Here is a 15,692-nt window from a genome sequence, read left to right as displayed (position 1 = left end):
GAAATACCAAGATTGAACAATAGAATTGTGACAGAAAGCAGAGAGCAAGGGAAAAGAATTGTCCATTGATAGAATAACGTAGAGAAAGGGGAAAACCAATGTCAGATTTTTTTTTTTTGGAAGAGAGAAGAATTTTGAAAAAATTAAAATAAAATAAAATACCCAATTTGATTACCACCCCACTAACTAAATTAACACCTTCACTCCCGTAGGGATTCGAACACAAGAACTATAACACACCAACTCCTTACCACTCAAACTAATAGGCTCATTCTAATATGAGATTACTAAACATAAAATATAACCCAACCCACCAAGGATAAGGCTAAGATAAAAAATAACCAAAATTTTCCAAATGTGGAACTTGAACCTAAAACCTCATACACGCACCTAGAACACTTAATCACTGAAGCAAATACACATTTGTAACAAATTTCACAAAAACAGACTTATATTATTCAAAGCGTTACATGTCACTTTATATTACATATATATTAAATTATTAATTAAGGATAAAAATTAGATATATTTATTAAGATGTATTAAGAAAGTATAAAAATAAGGATAGACATTGTATAAAGTATATATATATATGATTAAAATATATATTAAATTATTAATTAAGGATAAAAAAAGTTAAGATAAATTATTGATTATTAATTAAGAATAAAAATTACATGATAATAATTAAAGAAATTATATGATTTGTAATTGAAAGTCTTAGGATACTTTTGTTAAGTTAATCAATAACTGTATAACGAATGACAAATCATATTTTTCCTCTTTCAACCTTTTTCTATTGAACAGATTTAAATTCAACTAAAAATATTAAAAATTAAGAGGAAAAATCTGATTTCTTTTCTCTTTTATAACATAACATATACAAACAAAATGATATAATAGTCAACTGATAATATCAGCTACAATTATGCTTTACAAAAGTCCACATTAATAGAAAAATTAAATAAAATGTAATACTAAAAAAGTGAAATATATAAAAAGAAAAACGGCCTTAAGAAACAAGTAGGTCCGCTCTAGTTAGTTTTGTTTTATTTTATTTCCAAGGGAATCGGCCCTCTCTACTGTACAATCAGTGCTATATATTTTAATGAAAATCAAAATTTGTAAGAATGGATTAGGGTTCCAAAATTTACATATTAGAATACAATACTTTTGGTTTGTGTTTCAAAGTAATCAAGTTGGAACATTAAAAACAATAGAATTGACTAATGTCATCTCAGAGTGTCGCTTCAATCAATACCTTCTTTTTTTTCCGGATAAAACCAAAACATACATATATGATGGAGAATAAGTTTACATATGTAATTTCTGAAAATTGAAAAAAGTAGTTTTAGAAATTTATACAGAATTAAGGTTGGTTTGGTTGGAGCTGTAGCAGTCACAAGCCTCTTAATGAAGAGCTTCATCAGCTTTATATAAAGCCATCAAGATAATCTCTTTATTTCTATTCTATATTCTTGTTATTTTGGTTTGGAGTTTAGCAAGGGGTGATGAAAATGATATTAGGCATCTTTTGTGTTCTTAAACTTTATGTCAATAATACCTTTCTTGAGAACAAGCCACGCAAATGTAATATATATCGACATTCTAATTTAATTCACTCAATTAAAGCACGACTTGGACAGTGGGAATGCTTTCAATCTTCTTATTTAACTCCTCCTATGTCGACACTATTTCGACATCTCTCAGCATCTCCACGTCTTCCCGGAAATCTCTCATTTCACCATTTTTATTAGGAAACCCTTTTTTTTTTAATTATTGAAATATTAACTCCTTGATTGACGATTTCATTGCCATCATAAATTTAATCTTCATTTCTGCTCTCATCCTACCATCAACTAATAACTTCAATTTTGCAATTAATTGTCTCTTCCAATTAAGAAAATAATCTTTTATTCTGTTTTTTACTATTTATCTTTTAGGTTTTATTTAAGAAAGAAATAAAAAAAAAGAGATTTTAGTTGTAATATTGCACATATATTTCTTTAGCTGACTTTTCCAAATCAATGTAGCCAAACCAAAACCTGGTGTATGGAAGTCCATATCATGGGGACTTAATGATTTCAGATTTCATGTTTTCTTTCCCTTAACTAGGTATCAAATCTTTACAGGTTTCGGCTTCCATCTCTAAACAATCTCTATCCTCTCCATTATCAGATATATATATATATTTATATATATTCACTCCCTCTCCCATCTTCAATATTCAAACTTTGAAACTCTTCACTGAGCTTCTCAATTGGGTTGGGCTCTGTTTTCAGCTGCAGCCATGATCAACTTCAAACAACCTCAGGTTTTGACCTTTTTTTACTGCTTTTTAATCCTGATTCCTTCCCTAGTACAGGGGGAATGTACCTGTGAACCAGAAGAAGAAGATCGCAATAAGTCTCTCGCGCTTAAATATAAGATAGCTGCTATAGCCTCCATCCTCGTTGCGGGAGCCATCGGTGTTTGCTTCCCTCTGCTCGGGAAAGTCATCGAGGCTTTACGTCCCGATAAAAATCTTTTTTTCTTAATCAAAGCTTTCGCCGCCGGTGTGATCTTGTCCACCGGCTTCATCCATGTTCTTCCGGATGCCACTGAAAGCTTAACATCTCCTTGCCTCAATGAGAAACCTTGGGGAGAGTTTCCGTTCGCCGGACTGTTGGCTATGACGGCGGCCATTGGCACATTGATGGTTGATGTGTTTGCTACATCTCATTACACCAAATCTCACCTTCACAAAACCCAACAGTCCCACGAGGGTGATGAAGAGAAAACAGAGCAAACCGAAAATCATCTGCATGTTCATACTCATGCCACCCATGGCCATTCTCATGGTTCTGTTTCTATGCTTGAGCCTGCAGATTCAGCTCAGCTCCTTCGGCATCGAGTAGTATCTCAGGTAAATTTTATTTCATCAATCGTGATTTTGGTTTTTATTGTTTTTTCTATATTTTCTGTAGCTGTTTGTCTGATTGATGTTCAAAGGTATTGGAATTGGGCATAGTGGTGCACTCTGTGATCATAGGGATATCATTGGGTGCTTCAGAAAGTCCAAAGACCATAAAACCTTTGGTGGCAGCACTCACCTTTCATCAGTTCTTCGAAGGCATGGGACTTGGTGGATGCATTTCTCAGGTAAATTCAAACCCATGCTTAAGAGTTACTCTTTGTCAGGAGTTTTGTTGTATTCATTAGCATTGAATTGTTTTTTAAAGGCTAAATTCAAGGGTCGATCGGTTGCAATCATGTCACTGTTTTTCTCGCTGACAACACCAGTAGGAATCGCTATAGGAATAGCAATAACAAATGCATACGATGAGAACAGCCCAACGGCACTGATTGTGGAAGGATTATTGAACGCGGCATCATCTGGGATCTTAATATACATGGCGTTGGTGGATCTTCTAGCCGCTGATTTCATGAACCCGAAGTTACAAAACAATGGAATACTTCAAGTCGGAGCCAGTGTTTCTCTTCTCCTCGGGGCTGGTCTTATGTCTCTCTTGGCTATTTGGGCTTAAATTCGGGGGAGGGGGGTTTTTTTTTGGTTGCTTTTACACAAAAACATAGTACTGATAAAAAAGTTAAAAGAGTATATGAAAGCAAGAAGTTTTTATGTATGTTTATAGAATCACAAGCTTTTCTATTTGTAATTGCAATATTAGCTTCGTATGCACTAACCAAATACCAGGAATTTTGAAACGTGTTTGTTAGGGCGAGTTGGGGCATCCCAAGAGGCATGATGTGACTTTCTATGTCCTTATTAACTAAAAGTCTCCGCCCAAAGAAAATTAGAAGAACGTCAATTTGTATAAGCCAAATAAAAAAATCTGCTGGCTTATACAGTTAGAAACTTGGTACATTTCCATTATCATGCATCAAGTTAATACCCAATTTAAGTTTCTTCTTTTTATTTATCTCAACCTTCATTCTTCTTTGTATAATAATATTGTATTTTTAAAAACTTTTCTGATTACGCTTAGGTCCACATGTTGCTATTAATAAACAAATTAGAGGGTGAATGACGAATATCTTTTTTTGTATGAAACTCAAGTTGTGATTTATTAGCCGGGTGATCACATTTTTTAAGATTAGTGTAGGTTCAATTTATCATTTTATCAAAAAATTTACATCATTTTTCTTTAATTACTAAATTATTATAATAAAAATATTTATAAATTCATTGCATAAAAAAAAGAAAGGAGCGAGGCTTTAGTTAAAATATAACAATATAAAAATAATAAACACCCTTATAATAATAAAATAAAAAATATCCTTATAATAATATATTTACTGTTAGACCCGTCCTAGTTCTACGCCACATCAGGTGGGACCTCATTTTATTTATTTATGAAAGTCAACATTTGAATTTATAATAAAATAAAAAGAAATAGCTAGCTAGGCGTGGAGAAGACCCAAACCTTTCAACCTCTTTTTCTTAATTTGTATATGTTCACATTCTTTCATACATAAATAAGAGGGAAATTTATGGTTTTATATCCTTATATCCTTTCATATTAAAAATTATATATTTGTAATTAGTTTGTCGGGATAAATTTCAAAACTATATATGAATTATGGTTTAATATGTAATTGTATATATGAATTTTGATTTTGTACAATTTTTTTCATGATAACACAATTATTGTTATAACATCATTTTATTAATTATATTTATCCAATATAAAAATAAATTGATGTATTTTTTTTAAAATGTGTATGATTAAACCAAAATTAAAGTTTCAAGTATATATTTGAACCATAATTAGAATTTCATGTTTATAATTGTATCAAATTAAAATTTATATATGCAATTGCACATTAAATCAAATTTTATGGATAATTTTAAAATTTATCCCTATTAAAAATCTCTTTAATCACATTGCCCTAGATTGGGTTATACATTCAATTCCACATGTACTCCCACTTGAAATTAAATTTAAGATTAGCGCCTATAAGTGACTTAACTTACTATTTTTTTTAATGTGGTACTTGTATTTAATAAAATTTATACATTTTGATATCTGAAAGTAACAATGTTAATTTTTTTTATTAGTTAATTCAAGTTCTAGAGTTGATTTGATAAAAATTCATTATTAGCTAACAATATTAACAATTAACTTTTATCGAATCAAGCCTAAAACCCGAATTAGATCACATTGACCAGACTATTATTTGACAAACTAAATGTAAAATTAAACTAATTTACAATTAACACTAAATTTATTCTATTAATAAAAATGATAGAAAAATTGAAACCTAATAATGTTGGCAATTAATTTTCATCAAAGTCAACCTTAAAATTTGAACTAAACACTAAAACATTAACACAGATACCTTTGGATACCAAAATATATAACATTTATCAAATACAAATGTCATATTAAACTAAAAAACTTGACACAAATACGACATTTAAAAAAGATGTCAAACTTAAAAGTAGTAAATGATATATTAAACCTTAAAAGCATTTAAAATTAAAGTAAAAATATGTTGAGTTTGTGGGATTGAGTTTCCAACTAGATAAGATGGGTGATAAACTTGAGAAAGAATAGAGATATTTGGGAGCATGTGAAAGTCCAAGGGATCTCTGATAAGTTGTACAAGGGTGGATGCTAATTTGCCAAGCTCATGTTTTGTGTCTAACATTTAGGATAATCCGGCTTTTTATTTAAATAATACAAAAAAATAAAATTAATAATTGAAATAACATGTCTAATAGATTATTTACTAAAATGATATGATTTTCCTGGTGTCGCCTGTCAAATTGGCGGTATTGGACTGAAATGTAATGATTTAAAGTATTCAGAAACTTGATATGCAAATGTTCTATTTTGAGTGGCTGCTAAAAAAAATTATATACACTTTAACATCAACATAAAATCTAAAAAAGTAATCAAAAATTTCAAAAGAGTAGTTAAAAATATCATGTATATAAGCACTCTCAAGAAATTTTAAAATTTTATTTATTTTTATTTAATAAACTATTCTCATCAAATTCACATCAACATAAAATGCGAATTAGTTTATATTTTTTTAAATAGCTTTACTTTAGGTAAAATATATTTAAACACAATAGGTTAAGGGATTATTTAAACACAATAGAGTGAGTTGGAGGAGAATAAAAAAATGATAAATAAAGAGGACTTACAAGGTAATTAGTCACATTTAAGGTTTGATAAATGGTGCCCCAACGGGCAGCACTGAGTAGAGGTGTTCATGGGCCGGGCGGCCCGGCCCGGCCCGACGGCTTGCCCAAAATATGGGAGGGTTTGGGTAAAAATATAGGCCCGAAATATGGGCTTGGGCAAAAAAATGAGGCTCGATTAAAAAACGGGCCGGGCCTCAGGCACCACTTTTTTTGGCCCCGGGCCCGGGCCCAGCCCGGCCCAAATAATAAATATTTTTATTTTTTTTAATTTTAAAATACTTTTTTTAATTTTTTTAATTTTAAATTTTAAAAAAAATTTTAAAATACTTTTTTTAATTTTAAAATATTTTTAAAATACATTTTTTAATTTTTATTTTAATTTTTAAAATAAATTTTTGGTATTTATTTAAAAAAAGGGGCCGGGCCGGGTTGGGCCCGGACTTATTAATTTTTTCCCAAGCCGGGCATGGGCAAAATTCTAGGCCCATATTTCGGGCCGGGCCGGGCCCGGGCTTAGGACCTGGGCTGAAATTTTTTCTAGACCCAGCCCGGCCCATAAACACCTCTAGCACTGAGCACCCTTTTACCTTTTACCTTTTTCTTTTCAGCAGCTACTGAAAATGAAAATATTGCATATCAGGTTCCTAAATACTTTTAATTATTACATTTCAATCCGGTGCCACCAATTTAACAGGCAGCACTAGTAAAACTATACCATTTTGACAAATAATCTAATGGGCATGCCATTTTAGTTATTAGTTTTATTTTTCGTATTATTTAAGTAAAAAACGGAATAAGGAATCCCCAATTTAATGCCAAACCTTTTTTTTGTATGCGTGTTTTCAGACGGAATTAACATTCATTCTGGTCGGGGAAGGGAAAACAGGTCACTGTCAAACCATTCATTTCCAGTCCACCTTTCTTTCGCATAGGTCTCTCTTAAAAATCATGAAGATGGGTAGTGCTTATCGAGTGTTATAAACTTGAAACTGTAACCCTTTAAAAGCATTGATGGCTTTCCTCTTATTTCTGAGGATCCATGAGCAGTGCGCCAGTGTACAAAGTCAAAAAGCGGCGCCTCTGAATTTGTCAGCGCAATTTCATTAAAGAAGAATTGAATTTCATTGAAAATGATTGTAAAAATTATAAATTATAGTGAAATGAAAGGTGGAGGAGAGCAGAGAAGGACAAGTTTGAAAATCTGAGAAAGTAGACAGATGCAGAGAAGCAATTGACTCAAATGTTTTTAGAAGTTATCTGCAAATTCCTGAAATGGATGATGGCTTGTTCTCCATTTATTTTTGTTAATATTTTTTTTATTATTGCAAAAATGAATTTAGAAATTTTATTTAAGAGGACAGATAAAATTATACCATTTTGGAAGGGTTAAAAGTTATAATTTTTGTGTTAAAATCTTAACATTACACTATTACTTTTTCTATATTTTGAGAGGAGTTAAATAAAAAAGTTCTCGTTTAACTAAGAGGCAATGTCTCTATCTATCTTCTTGACTTTACCAATAACAACAAAGAGAATGTGAATTTAAGTATATTTGAGAATTGAGAGTTATGAGTAAAAGTAAGCATTATATTAAAAAATAAATATATATGCAGATGTGTATATATAAATCATTAAATAACATATATTTCCTATCTAAACAATAAATATAAGGGAATAACTCACATAAAAATATCCTAAAAACTAAAATTTTTAGGCACCAATAAAATTTTTCCACATCATCAAAATTTAAAGACATGAATTATTATTATACATCCATCTATAGAGAAATTATTTTATAGACCCTTCCCACCACATTATTCATAGTCCATTTCCAATTGTTTAATTAAATTTAAAGAATTTTTTTCATGTTATTGACACATGATTTTGATAATCCCGAACCCTAAATAAAAAATATAAAACCCTAAACCTAAATCCTGAACCCATAAACCAAAACCCTTGAACCTTGAACTCGAACCCTAAACCCTTGAACCATAAACATGAACCCTAAACTCCAAATCTATGAATCCTATATCCTAAATCTTAAACCTTAATCCGTAAATCTCAAACCTAAACCCTAAACTTCAGGGTCCAATGTTTAAGGTTCAAGATTCGAGGTTCTGGGTTCTGGGTTCAAGGTAAAATAATTACCAAAATTATGTGTCAATGACATGAAAAAATTGCACAAAAATTATTATTATTTTAAATTGGTTGCACAAAAATAAAAAATATTAACTTATGGAAAAAACAAAAATGATTAAAATTTGTAAAAGAAGAAAAGATTTGTTTATAATTTAAAAAATTAATTATTTTAAATAATTTAATTAAAGTTAAATTAAGTTGGAGAAGACATTAGATTCAGATGAGTGTATAATAATATTTTGTTATATTTAAAATTTAATGACATGACATTATTTTATTAGTGCTTAAAAACTATACTTTTTAGGATGATCCTAATATAATTTATTCCCTAAATATAAATGTGAAACTTGTAGATTAAAAAAAGGTGGGATTTTATTTTTACTCTTGTGTAAAAATAGTTCCAATTGTTTAGTTTTTTTCCCGGAAGAAAATGCACCAAACATGAGGCATCTAAGAGTAAAATTAAATTATTTGAAAAAGTTAGGTATTGTTTGATAAATTAAAAAGAATAATTGTTCGAGAAATATGATGAAATTTTAAGACAGTTACTAAATATAATTAGATTATTAGATAAATATTAAATATTTTAGTTTACTTTTAAACATTTCATCTTATTTCAAACAAAATCAAAGTTTATTTCATTTAAGAATTCATGTACCTATGTATTTTTATTTAATAAGTATATTTATAGTGCTCATTTATTTATATAAACTCTAAAATATTAAATCATTCATATCGTGTTGATTTTATTATTTGTGGCAAGTAATATTTATCATTGATGCTTTAGTAACAGTCTCCACTTGTTGGCTTTGTATTGCTAGCAAGAGGTGTTGAAATGGCTTAATCATCGGCCTCAATCGTAACTGTGTCTTGTTTTTTTTTTAAATGAGTATCCAACAAGTTTGAGTTTGAAATTTCAACCTATGCAATTATATGTTGTAAAAGCATAGAAAAGACAGCACTGAAGATAAGTGTTTTCTTACCCATGTTTGTTTTTTCTACATACATACAGAGTCCAAATTAGAAAGTACTAGTGAAAAACAGGCTTGCAAATTATGATCCAAACGCTTTTGTTACACTATTGCTTCCACATTCAAGTCATTCACTTACAACTCTAAACGCACCACCATCTTCATCATGATTAACTTATAACTAGTTGCTCACTTTCTTTATTAAAAATAGTACATGGAGCTAGTGGATTAATTCGATTTGCACATGTAACAGATATCGTGAGGTAATAGGAAAATTCGAAGTTGAACTATTGCAAGTTATTTCTATTATTGCTCATCACACTTTGAGTGGCAAGAAAACTCAAAAAGAATGCACATGGAAATGTTTCAACAGGGTGGTGGGGTGGCTCACAAACTCCCCCCCCCCCAACCATTGGTGTGTCTCAGCTAGCTGTCGGGATTCCCGAGTTCCTCAGAACTATAATAATGGCAGCCATATCTTCTTCTTCTTCTATGCAGATCCTATGGAATAGTCTTCCCACTCAGAAGTTTAAGCCAGTTAGAGGGATCAGACATGGTTATCCACTATCACCCTATCTTTGTGTTCTTTGTATGGAATGGTTAGGATATATTATTTGTGCGGTAATTGATACTAGTAAGCGGAATCTAAATCGTCTCTCAAGATTGGGTCCGATTTTATCTCATCTATTTTTTGAGGATGACCTAGTCTTTTTTTTTTGCAAAGCGGAGATAAAGTAAACTTATCTCTCAAAATGGATTTTGAAACACTTGTGTGAATTGCAAGGTTAGAAATTAGTTAATTGATGCAATGCAATGCAAATAAGGTTTGGTTTTAGTTGGTTCATGCAATTCTTGTACTGAATTTGATTGTTTATTAGCATGCCCCTTGTTCTCAGCTGTAGCATTCATAAGCCTCTTAATGAAGAGCTTCATCAGCTTTATATAAAGCTATCAAGATAATCTCTTTAATTCTATTCTATATTCTTGTTATTTTGGTTTGGATTTCATGCAAACCTATTTTCTTCCAAACAAACCAATGTCTAAATTTTGAGGTATTAACAGTGTATATACTTAGATGATATTATGAAATTTTGAACATCCATGATTACAAATACCCATTCAAATTAAAAGAGATGTATTATGAAGTTCAGGATTGCTTATTTTTTGAAATTCTGATAAGATAGTTCCTTTATTAAATCAATTGGTCATTATCAAAAGTTATAAAATGAGTTGGAATAGTTACACAAATATTAGAGCAAACAGCTACTCACTTACAGCGTTTATGTCTGGATTAGCTGTTACAATCTGCTTTTCAGCTGGCAGAGTCTTATTTTGTTTGAGCTCCGCACACCTAAATCTCCAGAAGGTACCAACAGCCCTGGCCATGTTTAAACTTCCATTGATACGTCCCACTTGAATAAAACCACCAGCTTTCAAAATCCTATCTTTCTCCAACTCAGGCTCTGATTTGTGATCTTTAGACAGATTATAAGCCTGTAAAAGAAATTTCTATGAAATTTTGAACATATGAAGAACTCTAAATTGAAAGTTTCAACTTAAAAAAATCCCAAATTTTCTTAAAATATAGACACCGATAGCATACAGTAGGGAACACATAGCTTCAGCCAGTGAACTCAAATTTCAGATTTAGGAAAAGATTATTGAATAAGTAAAATACAACATTACTACTAAATTAATTAAATATAAATACTCACACCTTCTTTCCTTTGGAAATCCAAAATAAATAAACAAAAATCATATTTAACAACTCCAAAATATATTAAATTTTAAAAAATACAACACAAAACATATCAGATTTAAGAAATCCCATTTGAATCAAAACAAGAGAGAAAGAGAGGGAAAAGATCGAATCACAAAAAGAAAAAGAAACTCTATCTGTAGTTCGAAACAGGAGAGATAAAAAAAAAGTGAGAGAACTCAAAACTTAATAAACCCAAACTTTCAATCAAGAAAAGGGACATGACCTTTAGCTCTTTAATTTCTAGGCTTCAAACTGACGATCTCAATATTGAAGAGGCGTGACTGGCCATGAGGAAGCTACATCCAGAATGGTGCGACGATCATATGACAGAATCGACTATTATGGATCGAAATATAAAGCCAGAAGAAAAGCAGAAAAGAGAAAGGCGGACAGAAGGAGAAGCCGAGAATTCAGAAGAAAACAGAGGGAACAAAGAAGCAGAATAGCAGGGAGAAGGAAAAAGAAAGGGGAAGGGAGACGATTTGGGGATGAAGATTTGGGGAATTAGGGATTTGGGGATTTTAATTTTTAGGGGAAAATTAATAGCACGGTTGGTTCACTCTAATGCAATAGAGACGTAATGGAATAGATCTGTAATGAAATAGAGTTGTAATAGGTAATTTTTTTGTTTGGTTTGAATGGAATAGAATACAGGCGTAATGGTATTCTTGTGTTTAGTTGAATGAAATAAATGTGTAATAGTATAATGAAAAAAACTAAAATGACTAGAAAACCCTTAGCAGAATTTTTTGTTGGTAGATGATTATTTTTATTGTTATTAAATTTTAATAAGATTATTAATATAAATAATAAATAATTTAATCATATTTTAAAATAATTATTATTAAATATTATTTAATAAAAATATATAATTTAATAAAATATATAAATTTACTAAAATCATAATATATAATACTATAAGATATAATTTAAAATAATTATTATTAAATATAATTTAATAAAATTCTTAACATTAAATATTTTTATATGAATTTACTAAAATCATAATATATAATACTATAAAATATAATTTAAAATAATTATTATTAAATATAATTTAATAAAAATATATAATTCCCCACTTATTTGGAGATACAAGATACGGAACGAATTAATTGTTTGACTAATCAAGGTACTAATTTTTTTTAGCCATAAAATACATCAAGATATATTTATGTAATGAGAGTTTTTCATTTACATCAGAGTAAAATTATTTTAATTTTATATTTCAACTAACTTAACATTTTATCTCCTATATTCTTTTTGGAATATCAATCTTATATCATTCTTCTATTATCATTTTGATTAAATTTAAGCTTAAATCTTATAAAAATAACATGTTTTAATAATAAAATAAAACAAACTTATTTTATTAAATTCATAAGTTCAACTTAGTAAACTGTGCTTCTTTTAAAACGAAAAAGAAAAGCAGGCTATGATATAATTTGATAAATTAAAATTAGTCAATATCCCAACTTTACAATTTAATCAAAAAGCAAATATTCTCTCCATTGAAGGTGTAGTAGATCACTTCATGCAAGACAATAAATCAAAAAGCAATTATATAAAGTACAAAATAGATTGTATTTGCCCAAAACAGCAGAGTCTACAGCTTTGGATTGTTCAATGGCTGCATTTTCAAGTTTCACGGTAACTTTCTCATCTTGTTTCACCAATTCAGTGGCCCGCTTCTCACGTCTATTATCTCTAAGTTGCTGCAAGGTAAATAAAATGCCCATTTATTATAAAATTCTATATGACACTAAAGCAAACGGTGCATCAAAAGAAGGTAATTACCCTTCGAAGTATTTTAGCAGGTGTATCATGTGAATGATCATCTGCATGGAACAGGCAACATGAGTGAAATTTTACAAAGAGCATTATGCATACATCTAACAGATAAATAAATTACCATCTAGAAACTTTTCCTCTTTATCCTGAGATGTTTCTTGTTTCAAGTCTGTAGCCTTTTGGTTTGACTTTGAACATGTGAGGATCCAGCAAATATCAGTCAATCAGAAACTAAAATAAAAAAAATAGTTCCAACAAAAGGATTGAGAAAAATGGGAAAGTGCCAATACAAGCGACTGGTTTATTATTCAAACCTTTGAAATAGCATTATCCTGAACCGAAGTCTCTACCCCAACAACTTTCCATGACGCAGACAAATTGCCTTTTCTAAAGGAATCAAGATTTAGTGGCCCCAAATCAGTCGTGCTTGTAGTTACAACATCAACAACCTAAAATTGATCAAGTGTGGCATCATATAATTGACAGTTAAAATCCAACACTTGTTAGAGCAAGAAACATGATTAGCTTGTACAGAATATTCTACAAGATGCATTTACCTCCTTAGTGAAAAGGTTTTTGATAGATTGCAGAGCCAACCTTTCTCTCCAATCAACATTTTGCAAAAAGCAACCATTTGAAAGTCATAGAGAACGAAGAAGCCATCAAGCCTGTAACCTAAGACAACCAATGTAAACGGAAAAGCTTTAGAATAGGCAACTTGTTTGCTAAAATCACTTTGAATAGGCAACATGTTTCAACCTTAAAATTATGGCACGATATTCAGCAGCATTATTGGTTGCTATGCCCAAACCCTCGCGCAATTTGCAGATCTATTCAAATAGCATATTATGGAAAGATTTACATGTGGAAAAGGTCTAATTTCTAAATGGTTAATTGCATACCACATTTCCAGCATCAGTTTTCAATACAAAGCATTCATCCTTGTTCAAAATTTAATGCAACTCCATAATCATAAACTAAAAACAACTAAAGCATTCAATGTAATGACACCCCTCGAGAGTAATGTTCTCGTAAAAGTTTTCCTAAAAAGAGAAGGCTTCATCCAAAACAACCTTGTAATACCTCAAGCAGAAGCTGCTACAACCTTCTTCCTCGGTGCTGCTTCAGTACCTAGATCATGATCCAACACCGGAATTGAAAATAGAAACAAACTCCAAAGATATGCTTTGAACAAAACATAATGAAAAGAAGCTTAATTATAAACCCGTCAGCAAAAAGAATTAGCAACTCATTACCTTCTCTAAAACCAGTCTTGAACCTGCGAGGGACATGGCGCAAATACCTCATTTTACCGGTTCCAGTGGTCTTTCTTCTGATTGCCTTCACACTCCAGTTATCTGAATCCCACAATAAAGCAATTCCCCTTAGATTTAAGGACTAACACCAAATTACAATCCAATCGTATCATATAAACACATCAAAACGCATGTTCATTCAAAGTACTTGAAGTATTACTACTGGTATAAGCACATTTCATGTAACATTACAACTAACAAATCTATGGTTCAGGAAGAAAACACATTGATTCGAACTACAAGTCCATAGTTTTATATAGAAACATCTTAAAATTTTAATCACACCATTTTTCCCACCATATTCAGGAAATTGAATTCTTATCTGAATAAACGCATTCAAAGTGAAACCCAAATAGATATTCGTGTCAAAGATATTAGCTTTGATATATAAGCACATAAAGAAAGAAACCCCACTAGTCAATCCGAGAAATCTAGTTGCAAATTAGACTTAGGAACAAAGTTAACAACAAAAACGAAAAACACAATAAATGATCTTGATAACAAAGAAAAAGCGGACGAGGCACTTACATGTCCTCTTACGAGCAGCAGGGAAAGCACAGGCAGAGCAACGGCTCTTCTGGAGATGGAAGCTACGGCGGCCACACCTAACGCAGAGAGTGTGGGTCTTGTTCCTTCTTTTACCAAAACTCCCTGTTCCCTTTCCCTGCACATTACCACTTTTTTTAATTTCATTTTCAAATATACAAGTAGATCAAGGGGTGGAAAAAGAGAAATAAACAGAGATAATCCATGAAGAAATAAAATGAAGAAAGTAAAAGAAATGAACGATCAAAACCGATGGCAGAACCGATGAAAGGGAAAAGATATTACCTGGAAGGGAAATGTGGGAGACTCGGAAGCTTGATGAAGGCAAAAAATAGAAAAGAAAAGATGAAAAGCAAGCAGAATCCCTAATCTGCGCTGAGGGGGCGTAATAGCTATTACGCGCAATAAGGGTAATAGGCCAGTAACCGATTCGGGCTGTAATGTGATTATAGCGAACCAAACACCCGTTTGGTTGTGGGCCCGCTGCATAGTGGGGAATGCATGCCTATTCCCCCAACCAAACGTCCCCTAAGGGATTTCAGTGTTTAGGGATAAAATAAGGGTTTAGGGTTATAGTTTAGGGGAAAAAGAAAAGAGCAAAGTAGTATGATTTTCTCACAAAAGTCGCTAATATTTGACTTTTTTTAATTTTTATATTAAATTATTATATCATTTGAAATTTTTATATAATTTTTTTATGTAAGAAAATAAAAATAAAAACTAAAAAAATTTAAAATATGAAAAAAAATACTAAAAAGCTTTTAAATTTTTTTTTCTCTTTTGTAATTATATATTCTTTCAATATTTTAGGAAATTTAAATTACTTTTTCAATTTACTAATTAATTTTGTTTCTCTAGAGATGTATGGGTTAGCAATTTTTTTAATTTTAATATATATAAAGTTTATCTATTATCTCTTAAATAATTTAAATTATAATGATAATTTTAATATATTAAAATTAATATTATCTCTTTTAAAATTATATAAGAAATTAATTAATATATAAATT

The 15,692-nt window shown here is 30.6% G+C and overlaps 2 protein-coding genes and 1 long non-coding RNA gene across 6 annotated transcripts; 1 reads left to right on the top strand and 2 right to left on the bottom strand.

The window, feature by feature from the left end:
• The first annotated feature begins 1,701 nt into the window (after nt 1-1,701).
• On the top strand, nt 1,702-3,626 carry LOC107912660 (zinc transporter 5). Its single transcript, XM_016840945.2, has 3 exons — nt 1,702-2,905; nt 2,992-3,141; nt 3,222-3,626. The coding sequence occupies exons 1-3, from the start codon at nt 2,291-2,293 to the stop codon at nt 3,525-3,527; spliced, it is 1,071 nt and encodes a 356-aa protein (XP_016696434.1). The 5' UTR covers nt 1,702-2,290; the 3' UTR covers nt 3,528-3,626.
• A 6,829-nt stretch (nt 3,627-10,455) lies between these two features.
• Nucleotides 10,456-11,735, bottom strand: LOC107912659 (uncharacterized). The gene is made up of 2 exons (XR_001688247.2): nt 11,253-11,735; nt 10,456-10,761 (listed from the first exon to the last, which is right to left on the bottom strand). It is a non-coding gene; the product is annotated as an uncharacterized lncRNA (long non-coding RNA).
• A 730-nt stretch (nt 11,736-12,465) lies between these two features.
• LOC107912657 (60S ribosomal protein L37-3) lies at nt 12,466-15,186 on the bottom strand. Of its 4 annotated transcripts, none has more exons than XM_016840937.2 (10): nt 14,968-15,186; nt 14,665-14,800; nt 14,077-14,178; nt 13,894-13,951; nt 13,580-13,650; nt 13,378-13,495; nt 13,135-13,269; nt 12,942-13,008; nt 12,827-12,867; nt 12,466-12,744 (listed from the first exon to the last, which is right to left on the bottom strand). In XM_016840937.2, the coding sequence occupies exons 1-4, from the start codon at nt 15,169-15,171 to the stop codon at nt 13,905-13,907; spliced, it is 489 nt and encodes a 162-aa protein (XP_016696426.2). In that variant the 5' UTR covers nt 15,172-15,186; the 3' UTR covers nt 12,466-12,744; nt 12,827-12,867; nt 12,942-13,008; nt 13,135-13,269; nt 13,378-13,495; nt 13,580-13,650; nt 13,894-13,904. The 4 variants fall into 4 exon arrangements, with proteins under 4 accessions (XP_016696426.2, XP_016696428.2, XP_016696427.2 ...); XM_016840939.2 differs by having other exon boundaries at nt 13,904-13,951; XM_016840938.2 differs by lacking the exon at nt 13,580-13,650.
• Nucleotides 15,187-15,692: the final 506 nt, after the last annotated feature.

This window comes from Gossypium hirsutum, chromosome D11, assembly GCF_007990345.1.
Source record: "Gossypium hirsutum isolate 1008001.06 chromosome D11, Gossypium_hirsutum_v2.1, whole genome shotgun sequence".
In the NCBI taxonomy this organism is placed as follows: domain Eukaryota; kingdom Viridiplantae; phylum Streptophyta; class Magnoliopsida; order Malvales; family Malvaceae; genus Gossypium; species Gossypium hirsutum.
Note: the sequence above shows the minus strand (reverse complement) of the source record. Positions and strands in the feature narration are given on the sequence as shown.